Genomic DNA, 16353 nt, shown 5'->3' on the forward strand with positions numbered 1-16353 from the left:
GTTATCTCTTCCTGCAGAAGAGAAGCACTTCAGCTTTACCTCTGTCTTCGTAAGTTTGGTGGTAGATCACGTAGACTAACCTGTCTGCTCTATCATCATACGTTTCTCAATTTTGGGGACGGTATTGAGTAGCTCAGCCTTTTCCTTCTTCTCCTACACCCAGTATGCTAGAGCACATTTTCTATATCTGGTCAGGGAGAGCTGAGGAAGTGGATGGGCCAGACAGGGAAACAGGAGTGTCTGTGTGTAACCCGCTGTTCTCCGCCCTTCTCCCTTTACCAGGTTCCTTCATCCACTCAGTGCCCCGGCACGAAGTACCTGATATTTTGGAAGTGCATCTGCCTCATGCTCAGCCCCAGGATGCTGGAGTGTACTCAGCCAGGTACATAGGAGGAAACCTCTTCACCTCGGCCTTCACCAGGCTGATAGTCCGGAGTAAGTGATTGAGAGGCCACAGTCTGTGATGATTTGGTTGTTAGGATTTATAGCTACGAGTTAACAGAAGCTGATTCTGGCTACTTAAGCAAAAACCAAGGACTGGTAGGAAGTGTATTAAGGAATCTCAAAAATTGGTGGAACAGCTGACAAGCAAGTCTCCAGAAAAGACAGGCCCCAGGGAGATCTGGGGCTCAACATGGGTGGGGGCAGATGGACTTTCTCTCTAGGATGCTACTCTTAGCCTAACTGTACTTCAGCAATGTTTCTTTTACTTCCAAAATTTGAATTCCCAGAGTAAAGAATCAGACTGGCCTATCATATGCCACATGTCTACTGGTCTAGACGAATGAGCCCTAGTCAAAGGTGGTACCACATACAGCAGTGCAGGCCCTAGGACCTCACACTTGAATAAGAGCAGGATTCCATAGAAAGGGGGAATCACAGTGAGTTGGGCAGTCTCCCAAAAGGTATCTGCTACCTTTCTGGGGAGGAATAGGGTCTTTTAGGTAGGCCTAATATATGAACATTAAGTCTCTTATAAATCCCACTATTTAACACTCAAATGGGATTTCTGTTTTCACGTTTGAAAAATGTGCATGAATTAGAACTAGTAAAAGCTCTCCCACCATATGACAACTACCAAAGTGGGGAGTAACCATCCGCCATTAGTTTTTATAAGACATTGATTTATAGAAAGAAAAACCTGCCTTGAATTTTCCCAGCTGTACTGAGTATTTGTGCTCTTAAATACTCAGGCTTAAGCATTTGGCTGCTCTGTCATTCTTTTAATGATCGGAATCTCTAACTTGTGAACAGTTTTGCTTTTGCTTTGCATTATATTCATTTATTCATTCATCTGTTTGTTCATTCAACAAATGCATATTGATCATAACCCTGTGCCCAGCACTGTGTTGGTATGAAAATGCAAGGATAATAAGATGAATCATGTCCCTTGGGTAGCTCTCAGAACAGCTGCATAGGTAAACAGATAAATGGTTTTGCATTATGACAGTAGAAGTATGAAAAGTGTGGTTGATCTGGTTTGGGCAGGTGAAATCTCCTTTTATTCCACTGCTCTCACTGAGAGTCCAAATGGCCAGAGCACGACTTGCCTTCATTTCATTTAGATGCTTTCTCTCCAGTCTAGTATAGCACCATGTACCAGCAGTACTGAAGTCTGGGGTATATAGGCACATTTTCTAGCAATCTCAGAAACATCAGATGTTGACATATGGTAAAAGGCTTAATTTTCTTTTATTTTTCTTTTTAAAGTTTATTTATTGTGTGTGTGTGAGAGAGTGAGAGAACATGCAAGTGGGGAATGGACAGAGAGAGAGAGAGAGAGATAGAACGTGCAAGTGGGAAAGGTACAGAGAGAGAGGGACAGAGAGAGAATCCCAAGTAGACTCTGTGCTGTCAGTGCAGAGCCTGATGTGGGACTTGATCTCACAAACCACGAGATGGTGGCCTGAGCCGAAACCAAGAGTCAGACGCTTAACTGACTGAGCCACGCAGGAATCCCTAACTTTTTTTTTAGATGTGAAAACAAACACAATGTAATATATACTAGAATTTGAAACTCACCTGATTTTTAAAGTTAAAGATTTCAAACACATTTTGATCTCTAGCTTATCTCGTGAGATTGCTAGGAACACATGTTCATTCCTTTGCTGTTAGGAGTATTTTGGTGGAACTATTTGAGAAGCATGGCTAATATGTAAAATAATTCTAAGAAAGTCTGAGTTAGGCTACAACCATCCCATTTAAGAGTGCTTTTACCCAGCATGATTTATTTGATGTTTTACGAAATGCGGTACAGCTGAAGGCACTTGTCCATTTCTCATAACTGTAGGATGTCTCTCCAGGACAGATTGAAACCTAGGAATAATCGGTACATAACGATGTTGCATTAAAAATCACACTGGTTATATTTATAGGATTTCTCTCCAATATAAATTCTCTCTCTGACAAAAGATCTCTCACAACCACTGAGTTTACAGGATTTCTCTCTGCATGCATGAATATTTGGTTTCCTGAAATATAAAACCTCAGGGCTTTTGAAATCACAGAAGCCTGATTGTATACTTGTTGCTTAACAAACTCTTTTCCTGGCTCCTCCATCCCCAAGAGGTCACCCCAGTTTCTTCCCCAATCTTTATTCTTTCATCCTTCCCAGAATTAGGGGAGAGGCTGGGACAGGTCTATAGATAAGTAAACAGCTAGAGACATAGTTTAATATGAGGAAGCTCATTATCATCTCCATAGGCTGCCATCGTTTGTTTTCAACATGTGCAGATAACCTGTGGTCTGGCTGTCAAGAAATCACTAATCGTGCAGAATTATTTTTCCCTTTATATATTAAGACATGTAAATACTAGCTTTTAGACATTTTGTAGCTTTATCTATTAAGTGGAAGTCTGTAAGAAAGGGTCTGGGTAGACAGTCTTCCTGATTATTTTAGAGAAAATACTGATAACCAGGAGTTCTTGCCAAAGCAATTATAAAGTTACATCAGCTGTAGGCACAGGTCCAAGCTTACCACCGTGAGACTAATATTCAGGGACAAAGACACTAGTTCCTTTCAGATGAGAAATTAAATTCCTGACCACAAAGGGTCATCCCAATCCCCCTGAGTTTTTTCCTTGTATCAGAAGGTGTCCTTGGATGTAATTAACCATCTAAAATCACCAAGTGTTAGAAAAAGTATCCACGTAAAAGAATCTAGAAGCATTTTACCATTCTTGTATTTTAGGTTCTATGTGTCTTGTTTCACTTCTTCTATGTTTTTGAAAAAATAAGTGGATGCTCCTGGCTTCTGCTTTCTTTTTTAGCTGAATCTTTTCTCTAGATAACTGTAGACTGGAGGTTCTCATACTCTGGCATGCAGTGCCTGGAGAACTTGGTAAGCATAGGTTGCCAGGCCACCTGAGAATTCTCATTCAGTAGGTCATGGATGGGGAGTACGTTTGAGATTTGCCTCTTTAGCAGATTTCCAGATACTGGAGAAGCTTTTGGTCAGTGACCGCACTTTGAAAACCATTGCTCTGTCTCTAACCATTCATGCAGCTCTTGAACGCACCAGGCTCTTCTCCCCTGTCTCACCTTTGCTTGGAACATACTCTGCAGCCTGCCTTTCTTGCTAACTGTATGGTCCTCCAGATTCAGCTCACATACACTTCCTCTGGGAAGCCTTCCTGTATGTCCTCTTCCATCCCCAAGACAGGATTAGATACTCCTTGTCTTTGTTTCTATCCTTGTTTCCTGTTTACATGTCTGTTTTGCATATAAGACCATTGGCTTTTAGAGAACAAAGATTATATTCTGTTTATCTTCATTTGCCAGTGTCCACTAAAATGACTGACAAGTCGTGGGTGCTCAGTAAACCTACTGAGTTAATGTGCTCTACTCACCAGAGCCTTGTTTTCCTTAAAAGGATGTGAAGCTCAGAAGTGGGGACCTGAATGTAACCGCATCTGCACTGTTTGTATGAACAACGGTATCTGCCATGAAGATACAGGAGAGTGCATTTGCCCACCTGGGTTTATGGGGAGAACATGTGAGAAGGGTAAGTCAAGAGTACTTGCTGAGTGAGTTGTAGATTTCAAAAGCCATCATGGCCTGATTCAGAATTTGAACTCTGGGTACAATTGGGAACAGAAGTTAAATGGCCTTTGTTAGGCCATATGGTAACTTGGTGTGAATTAGAAAAAGGTACCCTTTCCTAGGGGTTCTTGATTGCCAGTTGCTGAAAAGCTGTCCATGCCACAGCTGAGATCGGCTTATTTTCCATTCTCCAAAGTCTAGGAGAGACCCTTTAAAAGAAGGCGCCTACATTCCATGGGGTTGACTCTTTGACTCTGAGTCCTCTTTTTCTCCCCCTCCAAGCTTGCGAACTGCACACATTTGGCAGAACTTGTAAAGAAAGGTGTAGTGGACCAGAGGGATGCAAGTCGTACGTGTTCTGTCTCCCAGACCCCTATGGGTGTTCCTGTGCCACAGGGTGGCAGGGTCTGCAGTGCAATGAAGGTACGTACCAGTCGCACCCCTGAACAGAGAAAGTTCTAGCAGGTATACCAGGGAGGTCCAGCTTGCTGGAAATAACAGTGCGGGATATACCTGGGCTGTCCAGCCAGCAATCCACTGCTGAGCTACAGGGTTTTCAATCATGGATGTTTTCATCTAGATTAATTATGTTTTCATAATTAAGACTCAGACGTTATAGAATGTGCTTCTCATGCACATCATCTGGAGTTCTTATTAGAATACCGATGTTGATTCCATAGGTTCGGACTGGCACCTGGGGCTCTGTATTTCTAACAAGCTCCCAGGTGGTGCTCATGCTGTTGGTTTTAGACCGCACTTGGAGTTGGAAGGCTATAGAGGATTTGTTTTTTCAGTGGGATAGATATCAGGGCTCTTAGGTCCGATCCAGACAAGATACGGGATTTGAAAATAGAGGAAGATCTTTTCTTCTGTGGACCTTACTTAGGCAGTACTGGTTGCATATTTTTGGTATTAAGATGTTTTAATTGTTGAGCTTGAATGCCTTCTTAAGTGATGGCTTTAACTTTACCTACTCAAAGAGTCCCTCTTCCCTTCCTAAAATATACCTTCCTGTTCAGTGAGGCTGAGTGGTATGTGTTTCACATCTTTCCCTTCTGGGTTTCCCATGTCCTACGGTACAGTAGCTTGCCACGAATATGCAGTCAAGGTTGCCAGACCCTCTCTCATGAATGCTAATGTGGTGAATTAACCAGAGCTCCAAGATTTGTCAGTGTTTACCTCACAAAGTCAGCTGCTTCCACATCTGGCATATTGAGAGCTATGATGGAGTCCCAGCAACTCGGTAACAATGCTCTGGGGCTGAGCAGTTCTGTACAAATAGAAGAAAGCCACATATGTAATTGAAAGCTTTCTAGTAGTCCCTTTTAATAAAAGCTAAAAGCAACAGTGGAGATAATTTTTAGGATTTTATCTTACCCAATCAATAGCTTGGAGAGCCACCCACAGCCTTAGTTTTCTCCCTTCCCCTGTGTTAACCATGGTTCTGCTGTCTTTGTCTACAGCATGCCAGCCTGGTTATTACGGGCCAGACTGTAAGCTTACTTGCAGGTGCAGCCATGGGGAGACGTGTGATCGGTTCCAAGGATGTCTCTGCTCTCCAGAACGTCAAGGGCTCCAGTGTGAGAAAGAAGGTAAAGCAAGGTAACACTGTAGTTCGGGCCATGTTCAGCATGTCTAAACTGAGCTTTGCTGGCTATAATTCTCGCCTCAGCAGCCCACATTCCTCAAGCCATTTCTATTTCCATCCGGAAGTTGGGAAGAATATATCCCAAGTCCTAAAGGACAATATTCTAGTTCTTTCCTCCAGGCCCTCATGCTGGCCTTCGTTTCTCCTTCCACTAGGAGTAAACCATAGGCACTCTGTGGCACATTAAGTGATGATTGGCTAGTTGAGGGCTCTGCCTGTCTCTTTTCCCTTCTCTGGGACCGGTCTTTTCCCTTGATATGCACAACAGGGAAGAACTACTTTGGAGGGATTTGGACGAAGGCTATTTTTGAAAAGAAAGATATAAAAAAGAAGGAAAAACAAAAAGATTACCCTCAAGATGAAACTTTAAATAATTCTAGTTCAGCAATTACCCTAGAAGAAAGCCTGACCCACAGACCAAATCCAACTCACTTTTTAAAAAATTTTTATTTATTTATTTAGAGATAGAACCAGCAGGGACTGGGCAGAGAGAGAGGGGGACAGAGGATCTGAAGCAGGCTCTGTGCTAAGAGCAGAGAGCTCGTTGTGGGGCTTGAACTCATGAACCTTGTGATCATGACCTGAGCCGAAGTCAGATGCTTAACCGACTGAACCACCCGGGTGCCCCCCAATCCACTATTTTCAACAGCTATATTGAGATAGAATTTTTATACCATGAAGTTTATCCCTTTTAAAAGTACAATTAAATAATTTTTTTTTATATATTTAGGGTTGTGCAACCATCACCATAATCTAATTTTATAATGTTTTCGCCATACCAAAACAAACCTTGTACCTATTGGCTGTAACTCCCATTTTCTGCTCCTCCCAGCACCTGGCAATCATTAATTTACTTTCTGTCTTTATAGATGTACTTATTCTTGACATTTCATAAACTATAAATGGGATCATATATTATGTGGTCTTTTGTGGCTGGCTTCATTCACTGACTCTACTATTTTAAAGTTTAATTGTATTGTAGCATGTATCACTATTTTGTTCCTTTTTATTTGCTTACCATCTGTTGTGATAAAGAAAATTTTACTGGAACACAGCCACACTAAATCCTTTAGAACATATAATGTATGGCGGCTTTCACACCACAGCAGAGCTGAGTAGTTACTTACTACAGAACTTTCGGCTTGCAAAGCTGAAAATATGTACTGTCTAGTCCTTTTAGAAAATGTTGGCTAGCTCTTGCCCTAGAATATACTTTTTAAAATTAAAAGAAGCATATTTTTGCATATTTTCAAAATTTAAAAATAATAAATACATAGTACCTTCTCAATCCTATAAATGTCAATGTTATAGAAAGAAATCTACAGTCAGAGCAGCAAGACCAAGAGCTTCACAGCTTTGTTCGCTTTTAAAATCAGAACCGATATAGGAGGAAAATACCAACAATTGTTTTCTCAAGGCTTTGGCTTAGCTCTACATGTTCACTTCTTTCCCCCATGTTCAGACTCTGCTGCAGAGCAGGAGCCTGGGAGGGTGTAGGAAGGGAGGGGGAGGTGTTGGACTTGCCAGAGGATTGCATTGAAAATAGGCAACTGACAAGCCGAAGGATTTGAATTTTAAATTTTATACCCGCTTTCTTGTTCTGAGCCTGATGTTGCAAAAGGCATGAGAAACTCAGACCCGGACCCCTGCCCGTGGGCTTTCAGAGAACAGTCTCCTTCCCCCCAGTTCTGCTCTACCTCCCCTGCACCTCTGACCAAAGGCAAGACAAAGCGATAATGAAGGAAAGACATAACTGGCTTAAAAGTATCAAAGCACTTTTGGGACACCTGGGTGGCTCAGGCGGTTAAACATCTGACTCTTGGTTTTTTTGGCTCATGTAATGATCTCACGGTTCTCGAGTTCAAGCCCTCCATCGGGCTCCATGCTGACAGTGTGGAGCCTGCTTGGGATTCTCTCTCTCCCTCTCTGTCAGCCCCTCCAAAACTCACTCTCTCTGTCCCTCGCTCAAAAATAAATACACTTTATAAAAAATAAAAATGGAAAAAAGTATCAAAGCATTTTTTACAATCCCTACTCGAATACCTTCTGAGGCTGAAAAATCTGGTAGATTCTAATCACAATCTTTTCAAGTCTATAGATATATCAAGGAATTACCTTTAGAGTTATTAGACCTTTTCTCCTTCTCCTCCATACTATTTCCTCATCATATTTAGGCCTGAGAAAGAGGATATCAATATAAAATATCAATATTGTATTTACCACGCCCTCCTCCCCTCCCCCGATAAAAGAGCTTGTAAGTAAGTCACTGTTGCTCTGGGGGCACTTACATCACCCACATTCCTCACTAAGTGCTGGACTGCTTTCTGCCTCATTTCACGTTTACTTACAAAGGGTCTGAGGTTCTCTAAGACCCCACAATTCAGAATAAAACTGTTCTATTTCAGGATTATCCATTCTCTACTGCATAGATATTAGGCAAGGAGCCTTGATACCTTCGTTGTTACCAGAGACCTTTTCTTTTGGTGTTGTCAGCCATACTTTTCATTTGGCTGTTGCCTAGAAACCAATCTGGGGCAGTTACAGTCTACTTCCTGCATGTAAATGTGTATGTTTTTAATCTCCTTCTACTTGGAGATTCCCAATCAATGAGTTATGTCTTGTATATCAAAACGGAGGATCAGCAATGGGTGGGATTGTTGGCTGAGTCAATTAGAACCTAGTTTTGGTTTTTTTTTTCTTTGCTTTTGTTTCTCTTAAAAAGTAAAAGAAGCTGAAAATTAAGGCTGGGGGTGTGGCCATGATGATCATTTTAATATAGAGACTGTCCATCTCAGATCCATTGAGGGGAACACAGCATTAGGACTGAGTGTAGACTCTGGATTCATACAGATCTGATCTTGATTCTGGATTCAGAGCCTCAGTCTCCTCATCTGTAAAATGGAGACTACAATAGCTTGCCCCTACAAGTTTATTACATGATGATAAAATGATATAACATTTGCAGAGTTCTTACCTGGGGCATGACTTGCTAAATGGTAGCTGCTTTTATTATTTCTTGCTGTTATGTTAAAGACTAGATGTCACAGTGCTGTTTTCTTCATGCAGGTATGCCAAGGATGGTCCCAAAGATAGAGGATTTGCCAGAGCACATAGAAGTAAACAGTGGTAAATTTAATCCCATCTGCAAAGCGTCTGGCTGGCCACTACCTGCTAATGAAGAAATGACTCTCGTGAAGCCGGATGGGACAGTGCTCCATGTAAGAGTTATTCTTAATCTGTCTCCTGATATCACTAGATGCTTTCTACACAGTAATCTCCTCATTGAAGGCTAGGTTCCACACAGGGCTTGCGTCCTCTTAAGCTAGTCTGTTTGACAAAATGCTTTAACAAAATGCCATGTCTCTGAGGAGGTAGAGCAGATTCAACACAGTGTGGCCAGTGCTATGGTGCCAGGTTGGAAAGAGACCACCACAGTCTATCTACCAAGGCTGGCACTTATCCTGCAGAACTTTCCAGCTGTGTGTGTTGAGAAGTATATGTCAGCCTGTGCAAGGCTTTGCCCTCCCCGCAATATCCCCATGTTCTAACTTCTATCAGGAAGAATGAGGTGGTCTTGTGGCAACATAGGTGTGGCCTCATGAATCAGCAGGAGATTCATAGCACCTGCCAGGTGCTATTAGGAAATGGTGCTTTGATGACTGGTCTACTTCTATTCTCTTTGGAGCAAAAATTAGCAGAGTGTAAAAGAGGGGAGGTCAGGACAGCCCTTCTGACTCTAGAGAAATCTCCCACATTTCCTGTTCAGAAACCATGATCCATGGAATCCCTTGGGTCTGAGGACAATTCCTTGGCCTCCCTACTTCTTCACTCTGCCCTTGATGCTGGTGCTCAGCAGTGGTTAGTGTGCTCTCATAGCAGTTCATCTCTGCTGAAAGGACTAAGCAACTTTTCCAGTATGTTTGCTTTCTTTCTCCCAGCAATCCCAAATGCAGCACAGAGGAGTTCTCCAAATTTCTCCGTGTCACAAGTGATCCTCAGGAAGTTGATGTGTTTTCTTATCTAAAGAATTTGATTTTTTTTTAATGTTTTATTTATTTCTAGGAGAGAGAGAGAGACAGCGTGAGCAGGGGAGGGTCAAAGAGAGAGGGAGTCACAGACTGAAACAGGCTCCAGGCTCCGAGCTGGCAGTCAGCACAGAGCCCGACGCGGGGCTCGAACCCACGAACCACGAGATCATGACCTAAGCGAAAGTCGGACGCTTAACCGACTAAGCCACCCAGGCGCCCCTTATCTAAAGATTTTGAAGTGGTTATCTTTTTCTGTCTCAAAGATGATTGAACATCAACTTGACAATAGAGTAGATGCGAGTGACCTCTTGAGGGCAGGATAGGTAAAAAATGTGCCATTATTGGTGTCTGCACATCAGATATTCTTGATTCCACCCAAAGAACTCATTAGTTAGTGAAACCAGTTAACAGCTTCCTAAAATCTTGTTGGCCTTTTCATGAATTAATGGAAATAAGAGCTACCATTTAGTAAGGGTCAACCATACTGTATATTGCTTAATTTTACCTGTCCCCTTTTTGTAGAAGTGGAAATGGGCTGGGTGAAGTTGAGTAACTAAGAAGTTGGTGAAAAGTGACAGAGCAGGGATGTGAATTGAGGTCCGTGTGTCTCCAGAGCCCTGTTTTCCCTAAAACACCACACTTGACAGCTCAATTGTTTTGGAAAGCCATTTTGTCGTCTCTGTAATTCAGCCATCTCTGTATTAAATTGGGAAGGAACAAACGTTACCAGAAGCACTTTAAAAGAGCTAGATTCCTAGCTTGTGTTTACCCCACACTCCCAAACATACAAACACAACAGCAGGATCTGAGAGGGCATCAATCCAATATAAACTTTCAGGGCTACTACAATAGCTTTGGAAATAAGCCAATGATTATACTAGCATTGCATTTGGCTTCTTAATCTCTCCTAGAAAACTTCTTATCAAACAATGAGGTGGGGTCAGTGTTATGAACCTTTTGTGTGTTTATGCCTCCCTATAAGCTTTTATTTGTATTTGACCCTTCTAGCCAAAAGACTTCAACCATACGGGTCATCTGTCCGTGGCCACATTCACCATCCACCGGGTCCTCCCCCCTGACTCAGGGGTCTGGGTCTGCAGCGTGAACACAGTGGCTGGGATGGTGGAAAAGCCTTTCAACATTTCTGTTAAAGGTAAGCTCCATTTTCTAGAGGTAGAGCTTGCATCCTTGATGCATTGTGCTTATGTCTCACTGGGTGCTGCTCCAAGACAGAAATGTTATCTGAGCACTAAAATGCCTTTTGGATATTTTCCAGGAGAGAAAATCTTATTTTTTTTTTATATGCATGAAATGGAAGGGAGGGATTAAGTATATGACCTGTGGAGTCACACAGCCCTGGGTTTGACTTTTGTCCCTACTAGCCAGACACCTGTCTATGGCCCTGAGCAAATGAACTTAACCTCTCTGAGCCTTTCTTTATCCGAAAATAAAGCTTAGTTTATCTGCCTCTCAGAGTTACTGTGAAAATTTGTTAAATATGTAAAAACACTTGGAGTTGTGTCTGGAACAACATGTCTCCTAGTGTTTATAGTTCATGAAAAGTTTGACTTCATCATTGTTGTGACTTCCTATTCACTATTGCAGAGAATAGTTTGGAAAATACTCTGAGGATTACTCACTTATTATGAAGCCCAGACTATGCTATATAATGAACATGAATTCACATATTCAGAATTGTGAGTAGTCTTCCTGCTATGAATTAGTATTTCAAAATTCAGATTAATCTAAGTGGATGTGTGTATACTTGTGGCTTGAGTGGAGGAAGCAACGTGGAGGTCAATCCAAGTTAGCTTGGCTGGTATACATGGACACCACTAGGAATTTTTAATTTGTCAGTTTATTATGAACCCATTTAGAGAGAAAGAGCTAACAGCTCTCTGATACATGTTGTAGAAAGGCATTGGGCTAAGTGCCTCACATACCTCATCTTATTTAATTTTTGTAAGAACTATGTGTGATAGATGTTATCACCACTTCACCTGTCAGAAAACAGGTTCAGAAGGTTTAGTTAACGTGTGTAAGGTAGCATATCTGTTAAGGAGTAAATCTTAGTTTTGAACCTGAGTCTCCTGACTCCAAATACTGCACCATCTTTTCTAGACCATTTTATTTTCTGAGACTCTTGTGTTAAAGATTAAGAAGCAAGATAACCAACGTTGACTTGTATTTTTCCCATTTTGTTACTTGATTTAGAAATCTTTGGGCTATCCCAGATGTAATGCCCATAAATGAAATAAATGTAAATGCTCCGAACATAATCCTTCTTTGAAAGACCAATAGAAACATTAGCCTGAATACAACCTTATAGATTTGGATTCTCTACCCTGAGAATCCATGTAAACTGCCACAAAATCTCTAATATATTTTGGATTACTGGAAAAAAGCCCTGATCTGCTTTATTCAGTAGAATGTTCACATGACCAAAATAATTTCTTATATCTTGCATGTTCTTGAAAGGAAGGAAACGATATGCAGACAAGACAAATTACCTTATTTTTAAGTTGTTGGAATGTTTGCTGCCCATGGAAAATAAATAATTCAAAAATAACCATGCTGCTAAGATTCAGAAGAGTCAGTAGTTCTCATTTTTATTTTTAGTGGAAGTCACAGCACACAACATCAGTGCATAGAAACATTTGTATTATGAGGGTATGGGTACCTCTTTATATCATATTTACTGATATCCATAAAATGGAAATCACCATTAAGTAAATTAATCAGTGTCTTTAATCATAGTATATACATATATTTAAAAAAAAAAAAAGATGCAAGGCTTTTACTACCAGAATACATGTTGGTACAACCACTTTGGAAAACTGAAAATATATACTGAAACTAATCATTCACATACCTATAACCTAGCAATGCTTCTATATACATGCTCTAAAGAAATGAGTGTGTATGTTCAAAAAGACATCTTCAATAATGTTCAGAGCAGTTTTATTCATAATAGCCCCAAATTTATATTAACCCAAGCATCTATCAACTTTATAAGGGATACATGTATTGTAGTATCCTCATATGTAATGGTTTGCTAGAGCTACCATACAAAGTACCACGGACTAGGTGGCTTAAACAACAGAAATTTATTTTCTCAAGTGCTGGAGGCCAGGTGAGTGATTAAGGTTTCAGCAGAGTTGATTTCTCCTAAAGCTTACTCTTTGGCTTATGAATGGCTATCTTTTCCCTGTATTTTTCATATGGTCATCCCTCTGTGTGTGTCCTGGTTGAATCTTCTAAGGACAACAGTTACATAGGATTAGGAACAGACCTAATGATGTCATTTTAACCTAATTACCTCTTTAAAGACCCTATCTCCAAATGTACTTACATTCTGAGGTACTAGGGGTTAAGAATTCAACGTAAGAGTTTTGGGGGAATACAGTTCAGCTCATAACATCTTACAATGGAATATTAAATAGCAAAAAAAAAAAATTAATTCCTGCAACGATATGGACATCATAGACAAAATATTGAGGAAACAAAAATAAATGCTTTGTGATTCCATATAAAGTTTATATTCCACATAAATTTATATTCTATATAAATATGAAGTTAAAAACAGACAAAACTAATTGACAATGACAGAAACCAGGATAATAATTCCCTATTGATAAGGCAGGGGCATGAGAGTGGCTTCTGGGGTAGTGGGGATGCTGGAAATGTACTCTGTCTCTGTCTGGGTCGTGGTGACATGGGTATGTGCCCAGGTGAAGTCCTTTGAGCTAAATATTAAGATTTTTGGACTTGACATTATGTATGCCTCAATAAAAATTTTTAAAAGACAAAAAATAAAATGATAAATTACTAAGAGGAAGCTTTGGGGCAATTTGTTTCATGCTCGTGAAAGTATCCCTTTTGTAATATAGGGTATTAATAGCTATAATAAAGTAATCACTTGGTGGTTTAAGCAAACAGGTGGGCTTATTTGATCATACAAGGGAAACATGACTTAATGAATGAATTTACTCACAGAGGTGCCCTCTTCTCAGACACTGCCCTAAGCAAAAACATTGGCAGAATCTGGAAGATTCTTGGGGAGGAAAACAACAGGGGTGCATTTTTAAGAAGGATGGTTTAATGGAGCTACAGAACTCACTAGAAATTCAATCAATAAACATTTACCCAGCACTTGCTAAACCTCCATGGTCTTTGCCCTTTTGGGGTTCAGAGTCCAGTGCAGTGTTTTACAGCCTTTTTATCATTATCACCTAACCAAGGAGTCTCTTTAGAAATTTATTCCCCAACTCTCCTCCCATCACCATAAAATGTTAATATCATGAATGTACCGCATATCTGTTTATGTACTGAGGCTCTTTGGTGGGCCACAAACCATTGTATTATCTGAGGCTTTTTCAAAATCCCACAATAATCAATTTTAACCACCTTAGGGTTGTTATTTCACCCCATTGAGAATAGTTGGTCTTTGAGAAGGGGAGATTATTCAGGAGGATCTGGGTGGACCTACTGTAATCGCATGAGTCCTTAAAGCAGAGAATTTTTCTTAGCTATAATCAGAAAGAGATAGCACAATGGAAGAAAAGAGTTAAAGAGACATGATATTGTTGTCTTTGAGGATGGAGGAAGGGGCCACGAGCCAAGGAACGTAGGTGATTTCTAGAAGTTGGAAAGAACAAGGAAACAGAGTCTCCCCTAGAGCTCCCTTACTGCCCTGCTAACACCTTGATCTTAGCCCAGTGAGACCCATGTCTGACTTCTGACCTCTAGAACTGTAAGAATAAATTTGCATTGCTCTACACCAGAGAGAGAGAGAGAGAGAGAGCGAGCGCATGCATAGTCTAGAGGGAAGATTGCTGAATGGTGAGTTAAGAGGTACCAGAGAAGAGTGGGAGGTCTGGAGCATTGCTGGCAGAACAACATTTACAAAGAACCTGAGACAGAAGGGAGCTTGGTGCATTGTCAGTTGGATGAACTGAAAGGTCATTGGCACTGGAGGGTACTGGGTAGGGCAAGAGGAGGCAGGGGTTCAATTGTGCAAGGCCTGGCAGGTCATAGTATGAATCTTATATTTTACTTTAGACATGGTAGGATCCACAGTTAGGTCTTGAGCAGGGGACTGAGCATATTTTAAGGAGTACTTTGTGGATAATGTGTTGGAGGGCAAGATCAAAGCTGGGAAACCACACCGCAGGCAAATGCATTGAATCTGATCAAAGAACTCTAAGAATGATATGGGAAATGGGAGGAGTTCTCTGGCCCTGAAACCTCAACCACCAGCCTAGTGCCACGTTCCTGACTCCGTTGTGAGAAAGAATTCAAAGAGTCAAAGTAGAACAGGAGAAGCTTTATTGGAAAGCAAAAGTGCACACTGACAGGGGATGGGTGGAGTGCAGGTACAGTCGGATACAGGATCTGAGTCGGTTGGGTAGAGATAGGGTTCTGCTCTTTATGGGTAGTCATAACTAGGGGATGGTATGTTCTTGCAGGGTTCTGGGAATAGGCGGGGACTTCTAAAACCTCAGCATATTATTTCGCATAGTCCATGTCAGCTACTATAGACAGGTGCAATCTGATTTTTCTCTTGTGGCCTCTCCATAGTCAGGAGGGACTGGGAGCACCCTAGCACCCCCAGTGCTGGAGTCATTCTTGGTCATTTGCAGGCTAACAGGGTCTGTGTGCATGTGTGCCATGAGCTTGAGCAACAACAGGATTCTTATGGCCGTGAGAAACCACAGAGCTGTCACAGGGGTTACCCAGATGTCACACTCTGTCAGGTGTCAGACTCAGTTCCCTGTCTTTGGTTGCTCTTGCAGTTACCAGTGTTTCCCTTTTGCACCTGCTTCAAGAGGGTTTTGTTCGAAATGTAAGGGCGCTCATCCTCCACCAAAGAATCTCTGCCAAAGAATGATAAACTCCAGAGTGTTAAGGACTAATCTGATTGTTGAAATTTTGTTTAGTTCTTCCAAAGCCCCTGAATGCCCCAAACGTGATTGATACTGGACATAATTTTGCTGTCATCAACATCAGCTCTGAGCCTTACTTCGGGGATGGACCAATCAAATCCAAGAAGCTCCTATACAAACCCGTTAATCATTATGAGGCTTGGCGGCCTATTCAAGGTAAGGTGTGAACAGGAAAGAATCCAACTATGGAAGGGGCATGGGTAGAGAAAAAAATTCCTCAAATACAGAAATCCTCTCTCCCACTCCCATTCCTCTGCCCCAGGGTAGCAGCTATAGCAGAGGGTTCCATTTCAGAGTATTCAGGACAGAGTGCATATGGGTCCTGAGTTCTTGGGCTAACTTTCTGGAAGCCGTGGTGTGCTGCAGGACACAGAACCGGGCTGTGTCAGGTGTCACTATCAGTATTTCTTTCCCAAACTTCTCTGGATCTTCAGTCCTCTTTTTAACTACTCTATATGGCTTGGTCATGGTGGAAGATACATGCTTATGCCATGAATATGCTAATAGGAAAGTCCAGGGCCTGCTCAAAAGGCAGAGACTGTCTTAAATCTGAAGCGTGATTGTTGCTGATGTAGTGAGTTGTTCATTCTTTTCCTCATTTGAGTCTTGCCCTGTTCTGCAGGCTCCTAACACACAGAGATTTTGAAAGGAATTTGGACCTGAAAAGTTTGGGCTGTAGCATACTAAACTG

The 16353-nt window shown here is 41.4% G+C and overlaps 1 protein-coding gene across 2 annotated transcripts in view; it reads left to right on the forward strand.

Annotated features, from left to right (window-relative positions):
* Positions 1-16353, forward strand: part of TEK (TEK receptor tyrosine kinase) — a 107297-nt gene that overhangs the window by 58863 nt on the left and 32081 nt on the right. For both annotated transcript variants that reach the window (XM_077766093.1, XM_077766094.1), the window contains exons 6-12: positions 283-435; positions 3872-4003; positions 4324-4464; positions 5505-5633; positions 8756-8907; positions 10726-10870; positions 15657-15818. In XM_077766093.1, coding sequence (XP_077622219.1) covers positions 283-435; positions 3872-4003; positions 4324-4464; positions 5505-5633; positions 8756-8907; positions 10726-10870; positions 15657-15818 — 1014 coding nt within the window. The remainder of the gene's footprint in view (positions 1-282; positions 436-3871; positions 4004-4323; positions 4465-5504; positions 5634-8755; positions 8908-10725; positions 10871-15656; positions 15819-16353) is intronic.

The sequence above is a fragment of the Crocuta crocuta genome, unplaced genomic scaffold (assembly GCF_008692635.1).
Source record: "Crocuta crocuta isolate KB4526 unplaced genomic scaffold, BGI_CrCroc_1.0 scaffold529, whole genome shotgun sequence".
NCBI lineage: Eukaryota > Metazoa > Chordata > Mammalia > Carnivora > Hyaenidae > Crocuta > Crocuta crocuta.